The following is an 18,680-nucleotide window of genomic DNA, read 5'->3' on the forward strand; positions in this document are numbered from 1 at the left end:
TGCCAAAAAAATCTCGATCTAATAGAGTCAATAGTCTGGTAGTTGCCTTCATACAGCTGGTACACACCCATCGTGTACATAGGGATAGCAGATAAACAAGACTCAATCAGGATGGACCTGCCTCCGGAGGACAGATAATCACACTGCCAAGTCCCCAGCCGTTTCTCAGCTTTGTCACTGACATATTTGAATTGTGCTTTAGTTATCTTACAGTCACTGACTGGCATTCCTAGATATTTCATTGGAAAAGAGCCCATTTTACACTTAAGAACTCTAGTAACTTCCAGTTGATTTTTGTACTAGCGTTAGCAAACTCCATTTAATTTGGCACAATAAAAGCATTGTAAACTCACACTCATGATTATATATAGCTGACAATTTAATCACACCTATTAGCCTACCACACGCTCATTCTCTACAAAGGAAATAAGAACTAACAATCATCTTGTCACTCATTCACACCATGTTGCCACAACTAGATTTATTTGCTGTGTGCCATTTAGTCTAATTCAAAAATTAGTCATAAAGCATATGGTTCCATTCCTCTCAAAATAGAGAGATAATAAAACCCTAGCCAATTAACTGTTGACATGGCCTAGTTCGTCGACATAACCTATCCTAAACCACTACAAAGGCAACTAAACCTAAGCAAGAATTTCTATTGATGATTCTTATTATGTTCACTAAGCAGTAAGTAAATTAACACATGGCATCTTAATACATATAACAATAAAAACAACAACTTCATGAACCGCTATCCAGCGTTTACATATCCATTCATATTAGAACTGCTAGGACAATTAGAGACTACCAATGTTAAAGTGCAGCTCATGTATCATCTCAAAGATGGTTTACTTTATATTTTATAAAGCAAATATACGGATAAAATCCAAAAAAATCGATACCACCCCCGAAAGGATTGAAAGTCCAAGACCTTTGGTTTGTGAAGGGTCATACCCTAGGTTCCGATCCTATAAGTACACATGGGATAGAAAGCTAGACACACAAAGGTGCAATAAAATGATGCGGAAGGTAAAGACTGAAGAGAGTAGATAACACAAACTTTCCACTACTCCTCGCTAAAGGATGCAAACTCCCACATGGCAAATTTAACCGAGGTATCACAAAGCTCTCACTTCCCACTAGCCTTTGCTATATAGACTAAATTATTACTTAATCATGTCCTAATCCTTGTGCCAATTTTCTTAATCTTCTCTTGATCACTTTGGTGGATAAAACTCTTAAATATGTGTGTCTAGCTTGCATATAGCTTCTCTAAGCCCCAACAAACATCAACTAGTGGGACACAAGGGTATAATCGCCCCAACACAAAGATCTAACCATTGTCCCAATAGTTACATTTATGTTAGCATCAGATGCTTTACCGAATTATCTAGTACTCCACTGAAATATAAGGTGAGTACTCTTCAAAAACTAGCCATCAAAGATGTGCAATTCAAGTCGAGGATTGCAAGCAACCAAACACCTTGGTAGTAACAAAACCCCTAGCACAACAATTTAAGGATCACAACAACAAAATCATAGATAGTTGGCACACCAAATATGACTCAGACCAATCTCACGAAGTTCAATAGCTACAATTAGGGACATCATCATTGACACCTTCTCTCTCGACCAAGATTTTCACTTTTGGAGCCTGAAAAACATCAATGACAAGATAAGTCTCTTTGAGTCAGTCATACTACAACAATGTCACCAGGATCACCTCTCACAATTTGTCATATTGCCTAATCATCTGTCGAGTCGAGGTAACTATTGATTTGGTGGAGAGGCTTGACAAATCGATCTAGCTTCCTATCATAGAGACATAAACCCTCATGCAACCTTAATACCACATCTCCTCTAGTTATCAACCCTCACCATAAAGGAATCCCTGCATGTGAATCAAAGAACATGAGCAAGACCAAAGGAAGAATGCAATATGAAAATATTGTTGATGTATGATGAAGCTCATGAGTCTTGATAATGATATCCATCTTTATAATCAATAGTATCCTGAATTCACATCTCAAACCACCATAAAAGCAAATATTTTCCTTTGTTTCCTCTACTACCCCATTGAATGGATCGATTGATGGCTAGAGGGGTGAATAGCATATTAAAATTTCTACAAGTCACAATACTAATGAAACTTGTTAGACAATTAGGTGACCCTAATAAGCACCACCCAATCCTATTTAAATAAGAGCACACCTACACAACTCTAGGAGCAAATCTAGCAACTAAGAAAACCAAACAAGCAAGCTCCTACACAATTCTAGTGGTCAAAGTAAATTACATAGTAGAGAACCCAAACTACTTGAATTAAGCTACTCAACTAATCATGCTACACAAGGCAAGCAACTACGTAGGCTAAGGATCACACAAAGTAAAGAGCACAAGTGTAGTGATGCAAACCAAAGGAGACAAGTTGACACGATAATTTTTCTCTTGGGGTTTGGTTGCTTGCCATCAACCTACTCCTTGTTGAGGTGAGTCTAAGGATCAACACGCTAATGCAAGCTAAAGAATCAATGATGCTTGGCGGATCGAACAACAAGGAACTCCTCTTCGTGATGTTCCACGAAGGATGAGCACAAAGCCCCAGATAAATCTTTCGCTCGAGCCCCTATACAATTACCACAAAATGCTCAATGTGCATTGTTTCTTTAAGTCTATTTTGAAAATGCTTCTCAAAATATTTTGTGTGGTAGTGACATTAACGGAGGCGGTCATTTTCTATTAACAGCGATGCCTGTCTCCGTCAAAACACCTCCGCTAATTAGGCTTTTTGGAGGCGGGCACCACACCATTAACGGAGGCAGATGTCTTAACACATTTGTCTTTGTTAATACTATTTATGGAGGTGGGCATTTTAAGACGTACGCCTCCATTATTGGTCTCCAAAAAAACCTAAAAACAAAAAATTACAACTTCTAGGGATCAATCCTTCAACCTCATGTTTAACAATATCTCCCTCTACAAACTGTACCACACACTCATTTATAACTACATATAATATGCTACCATTTTATATCAATATTTCATAATCTTATATTGAATATTTTGGCTACTAAATGAACTCAAATGAACAATAAATTTAACTACAAAATCTTAAATCTTATCAAGCACTATAACTTTAGTAGAGGATGACCCATCCAAGATTGTTTGAAAAATTCAAAAATTTGAATCTCAAAATATGTGAATTTAAAACAAATATTTGAGACACAACATCTTCAAAGAAAAAACTTATGTCAGCGAAAAAAATGTAGCATAGGTCTGACACTACAACTTTGGTATTAATTATATGAATATTCAAGGTCGTTTAGGAATTCTAAATTTTGTATTTCAAAATCTATAAACTCATAACACATATTTGGGACTCTAAATAACTTTAAATAGAAAAATTCAACTATAAATCTGTAGATTGTATTGAGAACCATAACTTTCAACATCTAAGATTATTTGATAATTTTAAATTTTAAATCTATGAACTTACAAGAATATTTTGAAACCTAAATAATTTCAATTCAAAAGTTTTCAACTACAAAGTTCTAGATTGCGTCCAGAGCTATACTTTTGATATAAAGTTTATCTTTATGAACTTATATGAAAAAATATATGAATTATTTCTGATTGCAACCATTTATAGATGCGGACATCTTATTAAGAGGAGACTAACGCTTAGAACATGATGCAAAAATCATTGATTAACGAAGACAGACGTCTTAATTTGCCCATCTTCGAAAAAATTGATTTACGGAGGTGGATGTCTTAAGATGACCATCGTTGTTAATCGATGATTTTTGGTGGCGGGCTTCTTTCGTCAATAATTTTCTGAGGTGGGTGTTTTACTAAAGCCGCACTAACCATTAATGGAAGCGGCACTCTATTGTGCCCGTCTCTGTTAATGGTTGGACTGTGTCTTGCAAAATTATTTGTGTAGAGTGACATCCAATTTGTGTTTCATCACAGGGACCAACTAGCTAAGTTATGCCCGGTTCGTGTCAGTTTTCTTTTAATATATCATGCTCTGGATTTTACTATATACATGCGGCCCTGATGAGACGTCTTAATAGAAAAGTGTTATTGTTTATATTAATTAAGTATAACCCATGATGAGGTGTGTAGATAAGCAACGTATCGCCATGCATCGAGGCACATGTATCTAGACTCTCGAGTCATATACAAGTGCACAGCACAAGCTAGCTCTAGCTAACCAGCTCTGCTTATAGAATCAACTAGTCCGGGGAAAGGGAAAAAAATATGAACCAACAACTAACTATAGTCCTGTTGAGGTCTTGTTGATCGACGCCGCCATGTGATCTTCTAACGTACACATATATATCCCAATAATTGGTAGTACAAATAATTGAGTCAACCAGCTAATTGCGTGATCATGCATGAACATGGCAGGGGGGAACTTTGTGATGATCACAACCAAGATATCCAACGGCTACACCATCATGTCATGCATGCATCCAACTTGTGATGATCTGAATTGAAATAGGTCGCATTTGGGTCATAACCCCCCCTCCTTGTGATCTTAAAATATTACAAAAATTCAGCTTTATGAGATTTTTAGTTGGTACAAGAGGAGCCAGCATAATACCCTGTTTGATCGTTTGGAATGTTGCCATCGGTGGTTTAGATTCTAAGGGGCCAATGGGCAATAATTATGATTATTCTTAAAGAACCCATGGGTAGTTCTGCTCAGATATACAAATATGTTTTATCGGCCTATTTTTTTATCTCAGCTATTATTACCATTGTTAGTCTATGTTTCTAAACATTTTTTTTCTTCTTGTACTATAGATTCAACCATATTTGAAATATGAATGAAATTAGTTTGCAGAATATTTGTCTATCGATGGATGTCCTATCAAGAAAAGTATCACACATGCAAAAATACAGATAAAATGTGACATGCATACCTGAATTGGGTACTCAAGAACTATTAAGTAGGTTTACTTTGAAAAATGTTTTTAAAAGACTACGACAAATATTTGTTGCTCGTAGATTACTATAGAAAACACTTTTGCAATAGAACTTTTACTGCTATTTTGTTAGAGCATCTCCAACAATTTGTCATCCGACTCTCTCATCTTTAATTTTTTTAGCAAAATAAGAAAAAAAAATTCTCTTCAATAGTTTAGCATCTTTCCTCCCCATCTTTGCCAACCTCGCAAAAATTTCTCCCGAGCGCGTATATATGCGCGTGGCCTATGAACACGCATCTGGAGTTTCCCGGCCCATCTAGTAAGCACGACGAAAGACATGGTTCAAGGTGAGAAAAATACAAGAGAGAAAAATCTAGTGGAAGGGCTTAAACGTGTACAGAAACAAATTCAGAGTTCCTGATACAAAACATAAGACCAGGTCATAGAAAAAATACTGAGAAAAAAAATTAGAATAAAAATATAGAAAACTCTTGGGGATAACTTCTTTTTTTTTCTCATCATACTAATTTAGAAGTTGGCAAAGATATATTTAGTATGATGAGAAAAAAAAAAGAAATTTTTCTCATCATACTAATTTCTAAGGAACAAAATATGAGGATCTCTTGGAGATGCTCTTAAAACCCTCTTGTGATATATTTTCACCACCCTTTTGTATGTAGGTGGACATAATGGCTAATAGAACCAGTGGTGAAAAAGGGTTTTCTCACTCCCTCTTATCTCTCCCCTCTGACAAAAGTCAAGGCCTAGCCCAAACGCCCATCCATCCCCAATGTATATAAACCAGAGTCACGAGTGATCACCCTCTCAGACTCGATCTCTCCCTCACCACAACCCGCCTTCTCTCTGTTTTCACTTTCGTAGTGGAAGTAAAACTAACATGATGGTCCTCAAAAAGATCCCAAGCTGATTGGGCCGATAACAAAAGTCAATGAACTTATACAAAAGGAAAGCATTGTTTCTTTTGTCATTGGTTTTGAGTCTCCACATAAGCCATTTTAAAAATGACCACGCATACTCAATATGTTGCCAAATGCCAAAATCCACCACGTTGTTTTACACCAAAGACATTGTATGGCCCTGTTTATATTGAAAACATAATAAGTTCACCCCATTTTTTTAAACCAAAGACACAATACGGCACTGCTTATATTGAAATTAAAGCATAAATCCACCCGTTTTATGCATGTGCTAAATCAACTCATCTCGTTTTCATCAATTTGAACCTAGCAGAAATTCTATTTGAAACTGGTTAGAATTCTGTATGTCATCTCGTTTGCATATACTCCTAGCTAGAATTCTGATACGCATTATTACATATTGAAATTTGAAACAGATCTAAGCACGTTCTCGAGAAAAAAAGGATTGAAACAGATGGTGTTACAGGTAACGAGGGGTAGCAGCCCGGCAGTTGAAGCTCCTCTCTCTTAAGAAAAGAAGACAGCCGTTCGAGAACAACGCCCACGGTACATCACATGGCATCACACAGAATCCCAAGAATCATTTCATTCGAAGCACATTCACGCAGTTCACAACCCCCAAACCACAACATGTAAGTAGAGCCTCCCCCAGGAACTTCATACTCATGGTATATAATAATACTACATACTATCCTGCGTATTACTATTCAAGATGTATATATAAATCTCTTATATGTGGCTATTCTTGTTTTGGTGCCTTAGTTGTTAAAAACTAATTGGACTTGCGTAATTTTTGTGACAAATGAGAAATCATTCCACTCTTATTATTTGACTGTCATGTTGGGAAGACTTGTTTGAAGAGTCTTTACAATGGCATTTGGTTTGCAGCCTCCTAAAGATATAACTGATTTTATTCAAGGTGTGCAACTTTTTGGTGTATTTGGCTTTGTAAAAATGATGTGATTTTTTATTTATAGATAATTATACTTTTATTTGTAGGTTAGTTTTAGAGCAACTTATGGGATATATGGATTTGGAGTATCCTGCAAAGGAGACCAATTGTTCGTTTTAAGAGGCTTAGTGCTCAAGTAGTCCCACGCTTGCTTGGTTTCGCTATTTGAGAGTTTTTATAAAAACACCCGGAAGCTTAAACTGTGTAATTGATTTGATGGGTGCAAAACTTTCATAGAGACCGGAATAAAAGATTCATTTTTTCTTTTTAAAAATAGCTTGACTGAAACTTGTCCCTTTCCCAAGGAGTTTTGACCTCACACCAACTGTTTCCTCCTTGGTCGGTTGTAACGGTTTAACTACCATGTGGTTGCTACACTATATAAATACATGCCTGATTGTTCTCTAGGTATTTTTCCCCCTTATTTATCAGTTTGAACCACTGTGCTTAGAAGATTCTTGAATTATTTTAGGGCCTGACACAAATTTAGTTCAGTTCGGCTAGGCGACCTTTTTGTTTATTGCAGTCATATATGAGGCTGAGAATCTCAGTCAGACGGCGGAGGATGCATGCAGCAGTGTCAGGTTTCTCATGTGGCAGCCTCATGCATGCATGACCCATGCATGAGCTACCATTCAAGTGCCATGTAAACAAATCATCATATTCTTTTCACAGAAATAACTGCCACTTATAAAGTATCTATACAGTGGACAAGATAGAAAACCTGAACCCTGCCTCTTCATTTGTTTGTTTTTCTCTACACAAACATGCTACAATGCATATTGATAGTTACATAGTGGTCATATTCTGAATGCTTCTAGCCTAAGCATACATGCTGTAATGTCCAGCAACAGATTCTTTTTTCAGAAGAGAGAAGGATAAACGATGTTTTGGAAATTGTGCAAATTAACACATATTCTACTGAAACTGGAAACAAATTGGCATTTCTATACTTCAGTTTGTGGCATGGCATCAACTGCTCTTAATTAGGTGCATCACATGGTAACAGGAGACGATATTATAGGCACGCTTACTTTTGTATGCAGACACATATGAGTTACATTATTTTATTCAGGATAATCCCCATTCTAGCGGTTATCTGTGGTCTTTGATTTTAGATAAGTGTTTATTTAAGTTGGTCAATGAAATTGACAGGATTCTCATGTGCTTGGTGCATTCCCTCTTTCCCTACTAGGGAAATGCACAAGCTGTCCTGTACTACAAACGCAATGAGCTTCAGAAGCAAGTAGATGTATCTGAGGGGGGTAACAACGGATGAAAGATCCAACACCAGATCTATGAGCAAAAATGAATTGCAATTTGCATCGTTTTCAGGCTTCAAAGTCCACACCTAGTGCTAAGAGAAGATGAACACTACTGAAACTTTTGCAGAGACCCAAATCTATCAGTAGATTGTGCTTGAATTTTGTACTGGCAACTAATGACTTCTAATTGCACCTTTCTATGGATGCCAAGCAATAGCTTTGGATGGTCCAGATCAATCCAGAGGCTAGCTTGTCAATGTATTCCAGGCACCAAAAGATACTGACCAGCCTCATTGCTGAGCAGCAGTTTCTCATCTGACGTCTCTGAATGAATGCGTGCACTAACCACTGAGTAGAGGAGGCTTGGCTTCTCCACTACTACACCCCTGATCCTCACTTGTTCAACAAAGGGATCTCTTATCCTAGGACACATACTGGATCCATATTACATCAGCTACCCATTATATTAGCAGGGATACACAAGAAGGCAACAGATAAGATTTGAGTGATACATGCTTGCACGCAAGATTGATCCATGAACGAATCGAGAAACGAACCAACGATATATATAGATAGATAGATGGGACTGATGCCAAATACCACTAATGTGACAAGCAATATCATTGTACGTCGTCCATGGTGACGACGCTGCTGTATAGTATGATACTATACAGCTATTAGTATCTGGCGAATGAAACCGAACAAACACCATGCCACACTGATCTGACAGATTTTGGGCTCAAATAGTCAAGAACCTGTCACATTCATCTCTCCTCAGTATTGCCCTCGAATGTAAGGCGACAAGAAGCTGTGTCTCTACAACTAGTGGTGGAAGAATATATGGTGACAAGATATGCGCGCATGCATGGTCTCCAAAGAGGGGCAAAGCATGATTGGGAGGCCACTTCAATTTGTGCAATTGCATTTGCCCCCAAGCTTTTTCCTGACAAAGTCAACATCAGCTGGCATCCCAGGTTGATGCAATGTTTGCAGTAAAAGTGTCTAAACCGGTCTGGCCCAGAACTGGCATGACATGGACCACTCACAAACACTGGTTAAACTGTCATAGGTTAGACAAACACAAATATATATATGCATCTGTGTCCCTGTCAAATGATTTTGACAAGGATAAGAGATTCAATTGGGAGATCCTGGCACTCAGCCTCTCCAACTAGCTAGTGTGCTTTCATGCTCATGCCACTCTTTTCTTTAGTGCTCTGTGCATTACCTCATGTTCGCATACACCATGCATGACAGCTTGCTTACTGCATTCAGATCGATTAGGCCAGATTCTATGAGGCAAAGACCTCAGTTTTCCTACATATCATCCAAGAATTGGACAGATTAATCATGTCATACATAAACTCCATTTCATTGCCTATATATGTATTTAAAGGGAAATTAATCTTTGATGACAACAACTTAACACTTTGTAGATATTTTTGTCCTTAATTAAGTACCACAAAGTGTCCACACAGATACAAAAATCACTAGATAGCTCAATTTGCAGACAGCATCTGCTACGTACAATAATGTGAAAGAGTTGCAAAACACAAGAATAATGTGAAAGAGTGCAAAACATTACTAGTTAAATAGAAACTGGGCAATCACAAAAGATTTCCCTTGTCGTCGCCGTTGGCTTCAGTACTGGAAAAGACCAGCTGATGCAGTTGCAGGGATGAGGGGAATGAAGTGGTCTCTAAAGTGTGGAAAGAATAGTCTCAGTAATAAAATCTCACTATCCCAATTGTAAGACCACATAAAGAAATCAACATATATTTTTCATTTTCCAGACCGCCATTTTTTTTCCTAATCGAACAAGTTAGTTTTTTTTTCATCATCTGTATGGCATGGTGCACAACATATTCAAGGGAATGATTCCTCTGCCAAATCTTGTGCACAAGATCACAATGCCCATGTTGGTTCCCTTTGACCAGAACAAATCCATGTGACATGAAGAAACCAAACTCTGGGTTTAATGGATGCACGCCAGGTGCACCTGGAAACAAGTGTACAGCCCAGATGGAGCCCAGGATTCCACCAGTGCCCATATATTACTAGCACTACTGTTTTTCCATGTGGGGCAGGCGGCTACAAGAATCTTGAAAATCCCAGCTGATTCTTTCTCCTCTAGCACTACTTCCTCAGTAGACAGATTTGTGTGAGTATACATCAAACAGGGATAAGAAATGGTATATATCCTTGTCAATATATCTACAACAATGAATCTTTGACTGATAAAATTCAAACACCAAATGTTCGTTTGACTGAATCCAGACAAGAACGAAAACTTAACATTCATGCGCGGCCGACCCATGCGCACTGTCTGCCAGCCATGAGAGCATATATGTTCTCTCGATTCTAGTTAATGTGGGGTTAATTCTGAACTAATCGCCAACAGCATGGGCTAAACGATTCTTAAAGAAAAAGATCTGCAACCTGAATACGTGTCGCCTAGATCAGAAATACAGTGAGTGGGTCAAAATGTTTGACAGTCACAGGATCTGAGTCGGCAGACAGAATCGAATCCAATTTCTTTGTTGTATGACCGACCAAAATGTGCCACTTGTTACGCTGCGAACTGAAGACGCATGATGGCATATATTGGCATAATTCAGTCTTATCAGAATGTTGAAAGGATATGAATGCAGCAGACATTTTCAGGCAAATCGTATATCTTACCCTGTGATGTCTGGTTCCTACGGTTCGAGAAAAATGTTTGGTTCCTTCATTCGCATACCAACAGTGAAGTGTATCAGTTGTCAGTTCCAAGAGCAGAGCACACTTAGGGCCTGTTTGCAAACAAATCTCTGAAAATTTACAAAGGAGCATATCCCTTCTCTAATCACCCCTTAATTAAGAATGTAGCCCGTGGAAATCCATCTCATCTGACCTGACAATACCAAGAAAGTTGAATTTCTAATCTAGGTATTTGCTCACTGGTACTTAGGAAGTCATTTCTCAGTGTCACCCTCATTTTGTGAAACCACATAATTTTTACTGAAGGATAGATGTGATGGTGATGGAGACATGAGTTCAAAGGAAAATAAATAGATGTTTTTTAAAAACTTATAAATAGATGTTTTGAGATATAGAAGAGTGGAAGGAGATATCTTTTTTTTTTTGGTTTAAACCGTTTGGTCAATTCCTCATTTAACCTCTGGTCCATTTAGATCCAGACATATGGGCTATCTCGCGCTGGTCTCAAAGTGACTTATATGGGCTATCTCTGCTCAGTCAACCAACACAGAAGAGAAGATCTGTGGCCCAACCAAGCATCAACTCATGCATCTCAGCCCAAGGACTAATACACAAAATACCATTGGGCCAAATAAGAAGTTGGCCTATTACCTAAGTCATGGCTAAAAATACTGTTATTACGAGAGAAAAATACTGAAAAAATATGGTTTATAAAACAAGCGAACAATGATACAGAAGGTTTTAAGGCCCGGAATTGTGAACCACCACCCCAAGTGATGTAAACCATTTGATTTCCTGATTATAACGCCACTGTACAAATGAGTTGTTTGTATAGCAGCGCTCTTTACAAATCAGTCTTCATTTAGAACAATACATAAGAGAACTGCGTACCTTTACCTTAATAGAGGGTAAATAGGATGTCGTACAGAAATTTCATCATCCCAAGAAACTACATTCCAATTAATGTTTACCTTAAGTAATGATGACAAAGGAACCAACCATCTTTTTTTTCTTGAATATGCAAGAGAGCTGCATATCATTATATTAAGAAAAATGGGGTAAGAACCCATACAACACTCACACGCACACGATCATGCGCGCACACGCACACTGCTAGGTTCTTTAGATAAACAGACGCGCCCTTACCATTAGAGGAGAATAAATCATCAAAAGAATAAATTAAAAGAAATTCACAGAATTCACCATGCCATTGGTTGTGACAAAGGATCTTCCTAGTTCTCCTACTCAACCCTGCATGCATAGAACCAACAATGGGAACCTTTTAGAGATATTGATGATAGAAGTTTTTGCTACATACTAGTAAGTAGTTCACTGGTAATGGACTAATCTATGTATTCATTTACAAGTTCACTGGTAATGGACTAATCTATGTATTCATTTCAACTTAACATTCTTGGCATGTCAACCATTTAACAATAAAGATTTTTCTTTTTTGAAAAATAACTCGAGATAATGCGATTTCAATTAGTACCATGAGTACAGTTCTAAAAAATTAATGGCATGCTTTCACAGAAATTACATTTTAATGTGATTCCAGTGCAGTAACTAATAATCAACTGGATTTTAGCTATGGCGGTATGGCCCAAAATGGATCCTACAGTCTCCTCAAACCAAGGGAAAAATAGGGTAAAGACTTCCATGTGTAATTGAATGCAAATCCAATAATTCCCATTGCATAATAGATAATTTCACCATAACATGCTATGCCAATGAAGGTAAACTAGTTACTCATTCTAGGGACATTGATGATTTGCCAGTATTCAGGAGTTCAATGGTGCTTTTGCCCCTCTTTCTAATTATGATATTTTGCCCACACCTTTTCGAATTGAAGCAATCATTTACCCCTATTTTGGATGTCTGTTAGATGGAAGTCATGGAACCGGATTAAACAGTAAAAAAAGTTTGGAAAACAGGCAAAGACCACCATGCAAACCATAGCAAACCATTCCCGGATCCACCATGCAAACCATAGCAACAGCAGCGAGGAACAAGGGCGACCGGCATAACGAGGGCCGTCACCTAGGCTTGGTACAATGCCATGTTCCTCGTCTCGAGAACATTGATCCCTTTCCGGGAACGTGGGAACAATCTCGTCCTGGCCTTTGGGAAACCTTCCTCAAGCAGCATACCACATTCCTTGATCCCCAATCCTTGACACAATCAACTCGAGGACTTGGTGACTATATGAGGGGGCTGCGGGGCTCTTGGCTGCACGTGTCAGTTGGCGCCGTGCTGCTCGCCTGTCTGCTGCCCATGTGCTCGTCCTCGCCATGTCGTCCTGTGGAGAACCCAATCCAATTCTCAATCTGCTGCCCAGACTAGGCACATGCCACTCCATCCCACCTGGGTGCTGCCGCCACAGGGCATTGCCCCCTCCCTCTCCAACCCACCCTGGGCTACCAATCTGCCACACCAAATGGGCTTGACCTGCTGCTCCAGTCTGCTGCACCAGGCCACCCTACTCTAGGATGCCACCACTCTAGGTCATGTGTCCGCCGTCATGCCATGCCATGCCTCAGCCTCGTCCCTGCTCAAACTGGTTGGCCCTGAGAGCCTTGCAGCAAGTGCAACAAGCTGAACACAACCGCTCTCTTGCCCCTCCACAAGTTGAGCCGGCCTCTGCTCTCCTGTTTCATTTTTCTCAACTAGCAAAGACGAACATGTGTTGCAACAGAATGTACAGCTTGTTGCGCGGTCACCTGGACAACTTGCAGCTCAATGATTCATTCAATGGTTCATACTTCAGATAGAATTACATTAATGGTCAGCTTTTAGGCGAGCCCGTATATTTTTTTACAAAAAAACATTTGCTGATTGTACTTCTAGCTAGGGAACCTACATGGGTGTTAGCAAACAAAGTACCTTGGACACCTATTCATACTCATGGAGTCCTACACAAACATGTTTGTATCAAGCTTGCACATCTACTCGCACCTTAGAGTTTACGACATACGCTGTCAGGCATGGGGTGGATAAGTGGGCCCACATAGCATACATGGAAGAAGAAATTTATTCACTTTAATACTAAGGAGATAGATGTTGTACGTGAAGATGTAGATTGGTTGATGATGTATACTTGTGTAAATTGCCAGATGTATAGACCAATTGATACATTAGTTTGATACGTTTTCATAAGCTTTTGAATCTATCAAAATGCTATCTAAATGTTTAATATCTAAACAAGGAGTAAATCACAAAGTAATCAGAAAAGAAGGGGAAAATCTGCAGGTGCAAACTTGCCTTTTTACAGCTGATTTGACACCGTTAAGTGCACAAAATGGAATATGGGCAAACTCAATCTTCATTTTGAAAAAGCAAGGGGCAAAATCACAAAGTTGAATTAACAAGGACAAAATCACAATTGGCCTTCAAAGTAGGGGCATGAACACAAATGCCTTCTAGTTCTAAGGACTTACTACGGCTTCATAGAGGTGATAATGAAAACTACTGTATGGGTAAAAGACTAGGAATCCAGGGTTCTGACCTGATTGAGATGTGAAGACAAAGAGCACCAGGCATTGTCTGATTGACTAACACTACAGTTCCCAATAGAATGTCCACTTGAAGTTATTGTGCCTTTACAGACTCAGACTCAGCTTCAGCTTCAGTAGTATAATCTGGAAGAGTCTGCAGTGCCTAGTGAAGAGTAATAATAGCTATCAACATGAAGGAGAAATAAAAACTAAAAAGCTATCATGAGAACAGAATTAGTTTGATTATTTTATCTATATACCTCATACAAGTACCATGAGATATAAGCATCTGTAGCAGCATATTGAAGTTGTTGTTTGGTGAGAACATCAACCTCCCAGTTCCCCATTCTTATGTTGCTCGGCTTCGGCAGCTACGGACAAGCAACAAAGCTACATATGATAAAGTGCATTGCGACCTTGATCTTTTTTTAGTCCAAATAAACATGCATACCAAAAGGCTTTTCAAGTTCACAGTTAGCGTCAGGCATTTAGAAAGTACTACCAAATCTATAACTTAACAAATAACAAGCTACAAAGTGGGAATTTTCAGGATAGTGTAATTCACAGATAGAGCACAAATTTAAATTGAACAGAGATTGGACTTTGTCTCCCACGCACATACTAATGGAGCTGCAAAAGACAAATACTTAGTGTCATCAGTATACCTCTTTGCATGTGATCATTTCAGTTAAAGAAGCAAGACTCCATCTTTTGGGAGGAGTAGCTAACTTTACATTTGCCAGGGTTGACAAATCCATCAGTGGTTGCACACAGACATCATAGTCATTCAACATTTTCCTTGCATCATTGTCTATGCATATTCCAACCTGAAAAGACATGGAACCGTGACTAACGTGATTTAACTAGAGCATAGTGTCTAGGAAAATAATGGGAAAAATATGAGGGAAAAAACAAGCAAAAGCACTGACTTTAATGGACGAACTATCCTCCAAAAGAGTTTTCAGTATAGGTGGTACCCCCGAGTGAGCAATATGCAGGACATAGCACAGAGTTTTCTCCATGCATAGCTGCATTACAGCAACCTTACAAGGTGGTTCCCCTGCAAAGACCACAGCTCCAGTGATGTTCTATCAGATGGAACGACTAGCAAGAAAGAAGTTACCAAATGTTCACAAAAGAGGAATGGCCAAACTTGATTTGATTTAGATATAGTGAAGACTCCAACAACAAACCTCTTCTTGGAAAGGGCCTCCACTCGAGATCAAACCCAAGAGAAACCTGGCGGGGGGCTTTCATCCTCTCAATTTTGAGTAAGATGTCAGTTGCAGCTTTCTCCGCCTCTGAAGGTGTCCTGCAGTAAACTATCTTACCGTTGAATGATATTTGTTGGCGTCTTGCCCTCACATTACCTGTAATCAGGATGAAGAAGAAACATGATTCCCATCTCAATTGCACAAGAACTCAAGAAGCAACAGATGTGATAAAAAATTCAAAAAGAATGAACTTTTAGGCGCCTAAGACACTGCGGTGGGGATCAGGTACTTCTTAGCCCGCATTTTCAAAATCTGTTGCGATCCAAACCCAATGAAAAAGCAATTTCTTGCCCCATTTTCAAGAAGCAGGAGGGTTTCTTTAATTCCGCTAGGCCAGGAATGGGGAATGGGAAAGCCGATAAGAGCAGGAGCGCACCTTGGGGTGTGTGCGGCGTGAGGGCCCACAACGGCGTGGATCCACCGGACACCGGGCTTTGGCTGTACCGGGGGCGAGAGGAGGGCGAAGGGGATGGAGAGGTCCAGTCGGGTAGGCGGCGGCGCTTTGCGGCGGCGGAAGCCGAGGCGTAGGCGGCCTCGATGGCCTGAAGCTCTGCCTCGGCCGCGTCGTCCCAGTGGAAGTCGTCGTACTCATCAACGTTGCCGTGGACCGACGACGCGGGGGGCGCACCGGCGCCGGCGCCGGCGCCGGGATGCATGGCCATCAAGCTGGCTGCACCTGGAGCACGAGCACGGCGGAGCCTTTTTTTTTTTTTTTTTGCGGAAAATGAGATGGCAGTTTTAGAGCATGTCCATTTGATAAAACAACTTACTATCTTGATTTCTTTTAACAAAAAAAAACTCCTCTAAATAAAAGAGGTACTTAAACAAAGTGAAGAGAACTCTTTATCCTTTTAGTAAAAAAATATATGATTGGCTCTAGTAAACTAAAAATTAACAAATAAATATGGTACTATAAATTTTTAAATTTTAAAAAACTAGCATCCTTGGAGTTTGATAAAATAACTCCGTATCATACGCCTTGTTTACTTCCATCAAAAACCCAAAATTTTTCAAGATTCTTCGTCACATTGAATCTTTATACGCATCAATGGAGTATTAAATATAGACGAAAATAAAAACTAATTACACAGTTTGGTCGGAATTGACGAGACGAATCTTTTGAGCCTAATTAGTCCATGGTTAGACAATAATTACCACAAACAAATGAAAGTGCTACAGTGTCGTGAAATTTTTTCCTTGAGGAACTAAACAAGGCCTTAATATTTTAGCAAAAGTAAAAAAAATATTCCCCAACAGTTTAGTAAAAGCGCTTTTTAAAAATAGAAAGTTGTCAAATATTTTTCTCAACTTATAAATTTCCAAAGTCGAGAGAACTCCCTATCTCGCCTCCTTAGACATGTTTTCACGGCACTCTCTCGTGCAGTGCTCTGGCCGCAGCTAGTATATACCAGCCTTTATTACCGCCGTCCTATAGGTCAACATTGTTGTCCCGGGCTTTGTCTCCATGGGTGTTTATTCATCTTTGGTCCGAAAAACATGTCATGCTACCTTCACATATACATGGCCTGCTATTATCGCTTGCATTGGCTGGAAGACATAGAAGCTAAACATACCTTGTTGGTCGTATACAGTTGGTACTCGTGAGCATCTTCAATTGTTTGGAAAAATTTGTCATTTGGCAACTTGCTAAACCTTTTGGCAAATGAATTTTTTTTGTATCTCCAATAGTTTGGTAAATTGGACTTGGTAAACACAGAAAAATAGGCCCACATATATACTTGTCCTGCCGCCCGTCGCCGTGCACGCTGAACCCTGGATCGATCCGACGACGGCGCCCAGCTTCCTCCGACGATCACCTCCGACGAAGGCCGCCAGCTTCTACCGCCTCAGGTGCTTGTTCTTCAGCAGCAGAACCAATCATCAAGCGCTGCAGGCAATCTTCAGCAGCAGAACCAATCACCAGCAGCAAAACCAGTCGCCAGCAGCAGCAGGAGCAGCACAATCAATCGCCAGCAGCAGCAGAACCATGCAGCAGAACCAATCATCAAGCGCTGCACGCAATCTTCAGCAGCAGAACCAATCACCAGCAGCAGAACCAGCCGCCAGCAGCAGCAGCAGCACAATCAATCGCCAGCAGCAGCAGAACCATCAATCGCGACGCCGACGTTTTCCAAGTTGACGCCAAGCGCGGATACATCCGCGCGCGACCAAGTTGCAAAAATATAGCAAGTCCTATTCCAATCTGTTGGAGAAGGATTTTTCTTCTTTTTTCCAAATAAACAAGGATAGCAAGTCATTTTTCCAAACAATTGGAGATGCTCTTAGTGCGGTGTTGATAGAAGATGCAATTTTCTTTTCAATTTTTTTATGAACAAAATAATAAACCAAGAAATAATTAAATGTGGACCCTACTATAACTTTTAAAAAGTTATTATAGAAGACCGTTGGAGAAGAATAAAAATTAAGGTTGCTATTTTTTATATTAACTTGCTAAATTGATTAGTTTAGCAAGTAAATTATACAAAACTCCTAGAAATGCTCTTATAGGTTACTGTTGGAGAAAAATAAAATTTAAAGTTGTTATTTCTTTTATTAACTTGCATAGTTTGTCTATAAATTGTGAGACGAATCTTTGAAACAACTATTTGATTGGATATTAATTGCCAAATAATAAAATGGATATTAATTGCCAAATAATAAAAATGTTATAGTAGCTAGATCAAAAAAAATAGAACAAAATAAGACCTTATTTTTATGGGAAAAGGCGGCTACAGACGTACGGAGTATGTTGCATCTACTCCGTAGACGAGAGTGTCTTTGTGTGTGTGTGTGTGTGTTTGATTTGATTCAAAGATGAGATGATTTCTGTTTTGTGGTGAAGAGATAAAAAAAAAGATGAGTTGGATACCGCATTTTTTCATGTTCACATGCCGACTGAACGAGATAGGCGAAATAAACCCGCTGCGCGACTCATAATCGCCCGTTGCATGGAGTCTGAACAAATGAACTAGGCTCCACGATAGTTAGAAATAAAATTTTAAGTTGTCTAATTCATCCATCTATCTTAGGCGTCACATTCCTTAAAACTGGTTTTGATGTGATTCTGATTCTTGCTCTTTATGTATTAGTAATTATATTTTGTAGTTAATTTTTTAA

General features: G+C 39.1%; 1 protein-coding gene across 1 annotated transcript; it reads right to left on the reverse strand.

Moving 5' to 3' along the window:
- On the reverse strand, positions 11,727–16,294 carry LOC8080285 (Werner Syndrome-like exonuclease). Its single transcript, XM_002447406.2, has 7 exons — positions 15,940–16,294; positions 15,483–15,659; positions 15,219–15,349; positions 14,955–15,116; positions 14,550–14,660; positions 14,301–14,452; positions 11,727–12,046 (listed from the first exon to the last, which is right to left on the reverse strand). Exons 1-6 carry the CDS (start codon positions 16,223–16,225, stop codon positions 14,384–14,386), a joined length of 936 nt encoding a protein of 311 aa, XP_002447451.1. The 5' UTR covers positions 16,226–16,294; the 3' UTR covers positions 11,727–12,046; positions 14,301–14,383.

Source organism: Sorghum bicolor, chromosome 6 (genome assembly GCF_000003195.3).
Source record: "Sorghum bicolor cultivar BTx623 chromosome 6, Sorghum_bicolor_NCBIv3, whole genome shotgun sequence".
NCBI classification, from domain to species: Eukaryota; Viridiplantae; Streptophyta; class Magnoliopsida; order Poales; family Poaceae; genus Sorghum; species Sorghum bicolor.